The sequence below is a fragment of the Mytilus galloprovincialis genome, chromosome 2 (assembly GCF_965363235.1).
Source record: "Mytilus galloprovincialis chromosome 2, xbMytGall1.hap1.1, whole genome shotgun sequence".
In the NCBI taxonomy this organism is placed as follows: Eukaryota; Metazoa; Mollusca; class Bivalvia; order Mytilida; family Mytilidae; genus Mytilus; species Mytilus galloprovincialis.
In genome coordinates, this window is record NC_134839.1 from 45,001,986 (window position 1) to 45,011,503 (window position 9,518).

General features: G+C 31.4%; 1 protein-coding gene across 4 annotated transcripts in view; it reads left to right on the forward strand.

Moving 5' to 3' along the window:
• Positions 1-7,187, forward strand: part of LOC143063659 (condensin-2 complex subunit G2-like) — an 87,986-nt gene extending 80,799 nt beyond the window's left edge. For all 4 annotated transcript variants that reach the window (XM_076235926.1, XM_076235929.1, XM_076235928.1 and 1 more), the window contains exons 24-29: positions 338-528; positions 794-937; positions 2,642-2,736; positions 4,880-4,980; positions 5,974-6,079; positions 7,018-7,187. In XM_076235926.1, the coding sequence (XP_076092041.1) occupies positions 338-528; positions 794-937; positions 2,642-2,736; positions 4,880-4,980; positions 5,974-6,079; positions 7,018-7,081 (701 nt within the window). In that variant the 3' untranslated portion in view covers positions 7,082-7,187. The remainder of the gene's footprint in view (positions 1-337; positions 529-793; positions 938-2,641; positions 2,737-4,879; positions 4,981-5,973; positions 6,080-7,017) is intronic.
• The last annotated feature ends 2,331 nt before the right edge of the window (positions 7,188-9,518 follow it).

Below are 9,518 nucleotides of genomic sequence, written 5' to 3' on the forward strand. Positions count from 1 at the left end.
TTTTTGTTCACCTTAAATGTCATGTTTTCTTTGCATATACTTAAAAAACTTGGGCAAACAAATTTTTCGACATTTGAGCAAAAACAAAAGAAAAAACAAAACATTTTTAAGCCCCACCTAGGGGCATTATTTTTTCGGTCTGTGCATCTGTTCGAGACAGACAAAGAAGGAATGATGATTGATTGTACATACAATTAGTGTTTGTATATTAGTTTCCTCATGGAGATTGGTGGTTGGGTGGAGATTGGATATGTTCTTCTATCAAAATGTAATCTCTGGTATCATAGGTATGATAGTGATATTATTTGAATGTTAATTCATTATCTCTTTTTTTCAGATTCTGCATTGATCTTACTGCCACAGATAATAACATGTTTTTATCAGGTGACTGAGTTTATTTTGCTCAGTTACCATGTTGTTGACAACAATAGTAACAGCCACCATGGTAACCTCATATCAGACTTTTTTGGCAAGACATTTGTTTCCTTGGCAGTTCACATAAGCAAAAACAAAGAAAATGGAATAAAGGTATTTTTTTTATTCATATCTGATAGAACCACCTTGAAGGCCAAGTGGCCTAAATATTTCATTTATCTTACCTCCAATACATTTCTTGGCATATGATTGGTTAAAAGCAATTTCATAAAAGGTTAGTAGGCCAGGCTTATTTCAATACTCAGTTGCATAAAAACAACACATAGCTCTTAGAATATGTAGTCATTCTGCTCTGTAGTTAAGAAATATGTGACAAAAAGTTTATTTTCTATTGATCCTGATTGCTATCTTTATTCAGGTATTGAACTCATTGAAAGGACCAGTAACAGAAATATTGATGTCTGTATATAAAAGTAATGTGTTGGAATCTACTGTTATCAGAGACCTCAGTGCTACAATGGTGGCTGCTGTCTTGGCTGAGATGTCTAATGCTAGTAGAAATGTAAGTAATGAAGCTATTTTAATCATTTTGTTCTTTTTTCAGGACTATTCAAAAACCCAATGATGGTATTAGGGCCATTATGTTTCTTGTCTGTGCAAATTAGGAATATATTAAAATGCAGGAATGCAAAACTGAAAGTCAGTAAAATATTGAAATGTTAACAAATCTGAATAAAAAAATTGTTGACATCCTTTCATCCTAATCGACAAGTTAGATAATTACTAACACCAAATATATGCCTTCACACTAATATTGATTTTAACACATAATGGCTCTTTATACCATATTTTACCTTTCTCTGTCACTTATGGTTAACTATTTAGAATAAAGGGCCAACCTGTGGTAAATTCTTAATGAATTTAAGCCCAATGAATTATTTCTTAATTAAAATAATGATAGTTAATTCAGTAAAATGCCAATATCAAGCAATTTTTTTACAATTTGACTGTTATATACTTAGAATTAATATAGAGCTTAACATAGGGCCAAACATAATATTCATAGACAGTAAACATATTTTTTGTTGATCTTTTTCAATGGTAAAAGGGCCAGTGTGGTCTAATGTAGTCCAACAACTGTCTCATTTGTCTGTCAATACTGTGGTTGTCAGTTCAAATCCTGCTCATAGCAGGAGCCTTCTGACTTCAATCTTAATTGTCTCAGATTTTCAGTTTTGCTACTGAAGGTCAATAGTTATCACTGAAGGTCAATAGTTATTACTGAAGGTCAATAGTTATTACTGAAGGTCAATAGTTTTTACTGAAGGTCAATAGTTATTACTGAAGGTCAATAGTTATTACTGAAGGTCAATAGTTATTTGAGGTACTCTGGCTTCCTCTATCAATAAAAACTGACTGCCACAAAACAGCCAGTTGTACTGAAAGTGATGTAAAGTCAACTGATATTTTATAGTATGTCTTTCTATGTGGTGATGTTACACTTTTGTTTCAGGTAGGGATGAAGATTGGTACTTATTAAAATGTTTAAACTTGCTGCATTTGTTTGCACCTGTCTTAAGTCAGGAACCTGATGTTCTGTGGTTGTCATTTGTTGATGTGGTTCATAAGTGTTTTTTTTATATAAATTAGATGGTTTGTTTTCCTGTTTTAATGGCTTTACAATAGTCATTTTTATGGACTTTTATAGCTTGCTGGTTGGCGTGAGCCAAGGCTCCGTGTTGAAGACTGTTCTTTGACCTATAATAATTTACTTTTAATAATTCTGACTTGGATGGAGAGTTGTCTCACTGGCACTCATACCACATCTTGTATCTATAAAGCACCACTTGATAAATGTCAATAAAATATTTTGAGTGTGACTAATGCTCTAAATTATTTAATATACATGTATAATATATTTTAATAATGTCTAAATATTCTTCAAATTTGCCTATTTTTGCTAAACGTATACAAAATCTGACTAATTACGTCTCTGTCTAATAGTGTTGTCAAAGCTTGGCTAACATGAACATTTTCAGAAAGCCTTCCTACTAATTTTTAAAAATTACATTAGTAATAGTATCATAACAACTTTTAATTTTTGGTGAATTTCAAGTTCCAAATTACCAGTAGCCCCAGAATGTACCTACCACTTATACCAGGTGACGAAACTTGCTTCAGGAAAATGTTTTCACTAACCTGAACTGCATATATATGTGCGCCAGTAGAATTTGAATAATTAAAACATTGTTTTTCTTATTTACAGTTTGATCTTGATGAACTTTGTGACAGTTTTACTTCATTACCTATTTTGTCAGCATGGCTGTGTGAAATTGTTTGCAGGAAATCTTTTATTGCAAGGTTAGTGATACATATAAGCTAAAAGAAAGGTGAAAGATACCAAAGCTATATTCAAATCATAAAGGGTCTTAAAAATTACTTATCTTTTGAGAAATAAGTTATGATTATTTACCTTTAAACAAAAATTGGGGAGCATCATTATATAGTGGTTGCTATGTCAATATGCCAAAGTCTTGAACAATAAAACTTGTATGATTTGAAGATGTAGGCAATGGGAATAAGCCTATCGATTTTTTAGTGAATAGTAGAAAGGCCAAAGAAAAACTTTCAATAGAATCTATATTTGTTACAACTTTGCCACAAACATTTGTTACCATGGAAATTAATTTTTCCTCTGCATGTTTGCTGCAAATTTGCAAAAGAAATTACACAAATATAAGCATGGTATACATCAATGTCATGTTATCTATACAAATTACTGTGCAGTTTTTGAAAAAAAATCTGATCTTTTGGAAAATCATTTTAGTATCAGTTAATATTTATCAAGATGCCATAAATTGGGAAATAGTGGTGTTATATGATATTGTGGCATTTTCCTCTCAAAAGACTTGTTTTATTTTGGTGTGTGTAATTTTGGTGCTTTGTCCAATTGATGTGTTTAATATTGGCACAATAGTAGTGAGAGAGCTCTTTCATATATGCCTTTATTTACCTGTTAATTGACAAAATGTCTCAGTTCTGTGGTAACTTTCAATAACCTACACAAACTAGAAACACGATGAAGTTAAATAAATGGTGGAATCGGATATGGATGTAATTGCAAATAATTCCTTAGAGATCTTGGGGATTCAAAGCTGAAAGAAAAGGTGAAATTAAAATGTACATTTTATTAGCAATAAAATCTAAAACATTAAAATTACAAAACAACGGATGGTCATTGAATAAATTCTAATCATTATCTCTCTTGCAGTATATGTTTATCTATTTCCGATCAAGGATTTAAATTTTAATCCTTGTGCCTCCAGCAGTACATGCTAATTTATTGAAGATCAAAAATTACAAGGACTGTTGATTTTCTAATTAATTGTATTTGAAGCTTTAAGGACGTCCATCGGTAGTTTAACTGTCGCAAATTTAGTTTACCTGGTGACGCTGAGCGGAGACAGGTAAACAGGTATTTGCGACAGTAAAACTACCGATGGACGTCCGCAAAGCTTCAAATACAATGCAAAACAATTTCATTATTAAATTTCAATCATGATTTCTGTGTAAAATCTTCATTAAAGAAAATTCCGCGAAAAGATGTTATCTTCTTTGGTCCCTACACTAGGTGACATCATAGTTATGCTTCCGGCGTCAAACATAAACATCAGGCGTTTTCTGGCTTCTGTACCGCTTCAGAATGTTATAAAATTTGATAAAAAGAAGATTTTTAGGTGCAACATGTGAGTTTTTTTGGCTTATTATTGTAGAAATTACATGTCAATATATTCAGCAATTCAAAATGTCGGCTTCCTTAGTTACAGACAAGGAGATAGAGAATTTTACGCTTACTGTCATCCAATCAGAACCATTGTTACAAAATAATTGCATTAGAATGACCAATAACTGCATCTATCAATTATGCTGATAGTCTGGCATATTAATGCAAGTGTAAATAGCAATTCATGTGATTTTTTTCTTAACAATTTTAGAAAATTGACAATTTAATTAGAATCATATGGTGTTGTTGTCATTATACCTATTATTTAATTGTAGGAAATTAACTGAAGACATAAAAGCATTAAAATATTTGCCTGTAATATCAATTTTACCACATGTACATTATTCCCAACATTAAACATTATGATATTGTCATAACTTAGACATTTTTGGTGTTTAATGATCAAAGCTACAGCAATCTTAATGTGAACATGATTGTGTTCGAGAAGTTGCAGCAAAAACTGCAATGTTTGCAAGAAGTTTGCAGCTAACAGCAAACATTATGTACAGGTTTCCTGCAATCATCTTACAGAATTACAAGAAGTTTTGCAGGAAACCTGTACATAATGTTTTGGGGGATTGAGTTTGTAAATTGTATTGTTGGAAGTTTTTATGTTATTTTTCCATTTATTTAAATGTTCATTTAAATCATTCTCAATTGTTGAACAAACAATCTTCACAATCCAGCAATTGAAGTCTTTCATACATTTTTCTCTTATAGGAATTTTCTTACTGAATTGTCAGTATGTATTGATTCAGGTGCCATAACAGACCTACACAACCTTCATGGTGCATCACATTTATTAGGGACTATTGTAAACGGTAAGCCAATATATTTTTGCTCCTAACCGCATATGGTAGAGTCTTTTTTTACTCTGGAAAATTAATCAATAACTGATAGATTTTTCCTAGAATAGTTTTAAAGGTCCCAGTAAATAAACTACACAGAGAACAATACCTATTGTATTTATTTGATGGGACAAAAAAACTTGCAATAGTATTAATTGACAGGTAACTTTCAAGGGAATCTGTGGAAAAGTTTCATTGGGTTCACAATAATAACCATACTATTTCAAATGTCTTGCGGTTTAAACTTTGGACATACTGTGGATTAATTTATTTATTGATGGATTGAGGGAAAAAAATGTCTTTTGTGTGTATTTGATTTCAGGGTCTTGCCATTTCTACATATTTACTTATATAATGTATGTACCTCATTAAACATTTAAAATCATAGTTAACCTATACCAACCAAACTATCCCCAATTATCTTTGTATAATAATTAATCAATGGCTTATTCACGAAAAAAAAAAACAGCAATCCACAATAACTACTGAATTACAGGATCCTCACTTGGGATAGTAAACATTTTTGTTAATGCTCAACCCTCCCCTAGCAGTGATTTAACAATTCAAAATAGAAACTAACTGTAAAAATCAGATGGAAATGGCTTTTCTAATGAGATTGGCACAAAAAAAACAACTAACATAAAGAAATAAGTACTCACAGTTTAAACTGAAAGCTATTTCAAATCCAATTACAACAAATAAATAAATGATGTCCCAGACTGAAGTTTTAAGCAGTACACATCCAATGGATTTAATGTACATCTATATCTATCTTGATAACTTGAAAAAGGTCAGCTTCCCATCACTCAGGTAAACTGTATTGTCATAGTCTTACATGCATCTTTTAAATTCAAAGTGAAATTATACCTTAAACAGTCAGCGAAAAAGAATGATCTTGTGCAATGCAAAGATATAAGAGCATTTTGTTAATAGTAAATATTTATGATATAGATAATTTATTTAAAGGTAAGATAGCTTTCCCAGGAACCAAGGACTGTTGGGAATCGATACACAGGGAATTAGAGAAACTGAATAGGAAAGACATGGAACTGCTTGATGGGAGTGCTGAACAGTTAGTATATATACATGTATAATGATAGTACATGTATTTCTTAGACACAAATTTCACAGTGTTTGTTTTACATGGCCAATGGTAAGTGAAAACTTATCAAATGTCTTATCAATTGGCATCCATCAGTTTTTGGAAGGTCTTCACCACTGATAAGCAATTAGATCTTGTAAAGTTATCAGCACAGAACTTTTTACCATCTCAATCTCCTGTCTCTTAGACTAGTTGCACTACATTTAGTGTCCAATGCTGGAGGTTTAAGCGTCTCTCAGACTTCAGCTTAGACAGCAATTGACAAGACTATGAAGGTGTTAAAGTACTACTGGCACTATAATGTCCTGTACAGTATTTAAAACTGTCTCTGATCAAACTACTTGGACTATAGCTGAGACTTGTGACCCTTACTACTTTTTCTTAAGGGCCTAACACTTAAATTATAATCCTCTATCTAATACTACTTGTACGTCTATTGTTATAGCTATAGCTATTAAAGACAGAGATTGTCACAGCCAACACTGCCACTTGGTCAGTAGCTTTCATTGCAATGACATTTCTACCCTAATATGATAGGCTTATATGTACAAAAATGTATAAAGGCAACTGTTTGTTCATTACATTTATATACAACTAATTGCCAATTTCTTCCCACATCGACAATGGACAAGAACAATAGTTTGGAATTTAATATTCTGACAAATCTAAACAATACCACATTTTCTTATTTTTATATTGGAAAGTCAAGATTTACTGTTAATCAAAACAAATTAATACACACGTCTTTAGTGGAGTTATAGCCTTTTAATGATCAAGTTTGCATTTGTTTTCTTTTAATTACTTGCAATCACTGTTAAATGAAATGCTCTCTGAAGCTTGAAATTATTTATGAAAATTTGAAATATATTGTAATCTTTTGACAATAATGTAATTCTTTTCTTTTACAGAGAAAGCAAGAGATTAATGGATCAGAAATTGGCTTTGATATCCAATGGATTGACAAAACAGTGACAAACAAGTTAATGTGTGATAGCCCAGAGAATAATCTATTATTGTCAATTTACCTATTTTATTACAAAAATGTCATATTAAAAACAAATATATTCATTGCAGTGAACATGTTGAAGTTTTCAATCACAGTTTAGAGATTATACTTTAATGACATAACTGCAAAAATGTTGCAAAATGCCAAATGTTGGAACATCCTCTCCAACAATTTTATTTCAGGACAAAATCTCTTGAACCATAAAGAATATTTTTTTTAGTGCCCTTTTAAAATGGTTAAAATCTAAATTTAAGATTTTATTATGGTGTTGAATTGATATGATTTCAGCCATGCCAATTCAATACCAAGCTAGTTCCTCTAATTCCGCACTGTTGAAAAAGATTTGACATGAAAAAAAAACCAAATCCTTCAAAGCTTCAAATCCAAATTTTAACCCAAATATGAAGTTCAGAGGGCTCAGTGTAAAAAATCCATATCTTTTTAACTATAGGATTTCGCTATTTTTTTCTATAAATGATTTTTATCATATACTTGATAGAAAAATGAAATTTAAAAAAATGGTGTCACCTGTTCATTTAAGCTCTCAATCTGCCTTTGAAAGATGCATGCATTTTTGCTGAGATACTTTTTTTCTGTTGAACTAACAAGAAGAAATAGAGGTAATATGGAAATAAAGAAAAACTAAATTATTTAGTTTAAGTACAGCTTATTTGAAAAAAATAATAAAACATAGGTCACTGATGAGTTAAAAAAGATCTTTAAATTTTAATGGAAAAAACATGGTGTTTTTGAATCAAAGGGAGATAATTTGGAGCTTTTACAATGATATAACATTCTAAAAGTCATCTGGGGCCAGAATTGATTTTTTTTGGTTGATTTTTATATTATATCATAAAATTAACAACTTATAGTGTAATAAATAAAATGTGTAATACATTTTTTTTTGTACAAAAAAAATATTGAAATTTTTGCTGAAATTGTTGTGCCCTCGATTCTTTTAAGTAGTATGTTTGAAATTATTATAACAATGACATTGGAAACTAAAAAATCTTGATTTAAAATTAAAGTAACATGCTTTGATCATAAGCTAAATGTTTAGAGTGGTTATCTTATGAATCAGTTTTATTGTTAATGATTTGATTTTGATTTTATGTAGGAAGATGTGGCATGAGTGCCAATGAGACAACTCTCCATTCAAATAACAATTTATTAAAGTAAACCATTATAGATCAATGTGTTTTAATGTCACTTTTAAACACTGCTTTTGGGCTATTTCATTGCCAGTTTTTATTGGTGGAGGAAGCTGTAGTGCCCGTATAAAATCACAGACCTTTGATAGGAAAATGACAATCCTAGTCAATTAAGATTGGAGTCTTGTGCACCTGCAGGAGCAGGGTTTAAACTCATTACCTCAGTGTTGACAGGCTAGTAATTATAGTAGTAACTGCTATGACCTTTCGGCTACTAAGGCCTCTTATTGTAAATGAGAGCAAGTTGGAATAATTCAGATGTGTCATTGATTCATTTAATGTGCTTATTAAATGTGGGAAAACGCTTATGACATTTTATGAAACTTAAACCTCAACATAGAATAATTTTATCAAGTATTTAGTCAGTGAGAACATGACTTATTTATTAGTTTAAGTTGGTTTTTAACTAGCTCTCAGTAATTGTTTGTACTCTTTTTATGTTGATTAGTTGTTTTTGTGTCTCTTACTGGTCTTTAGAGTTTAGCCAATCTTTTGGTCGAGGTAGTTTGATGAAGTTGAAGTCCAATCAACTTGATACTTAGTACACATGTTCCCCATGATATGATCTTTCTAATTTTGATGCCAAATTAGAGTTTTAACCCCAATTTCACTGTCCACTAACATAGAAAATGATAGTGCGACTGGAGCGGACACATTCATAAGGGTTTTTCATTGTTGAAGGCCATATTGTTGCCTATAGTTTATTACATCCACTTCATATAAAGTCTGGTGAATATTTGCCTCATTTAAATCATATCACATGTCCTTATTTTTAGCTCACCTGGCCCAAAGGGCCAAGTGAGCTTTTCCCATCACTTGGCGTCAGTCGTTGTCCGTTGTCTGTCGTCGTTAACTTTTACAAAAATCTTCTCCTCTGAAACTACTGGGCAAAATTCAACCAAACTTTGCCACAATCATCACTAGGCTATATCTAGTTTTAAAATGTGTCCGGTGACCCGGCCAACCAACCAAGATGGCCACCATGGCTAAAAATAGATCATAGGGGTAAAATGTAGATTTTGGCTATAACTCTGAAACCAAAGCATTCAGAGCAAATCTGACAGGGTTTAATTGCTTATCAAGTCAAATATCTATCTACCCTGAAATTGTCAGATGAATTGGACAACTGGTTGTTGGGTTACTGAAATTTTTCTGTATTGGTTATTATCTTGAATACTATTATAGATCGAGA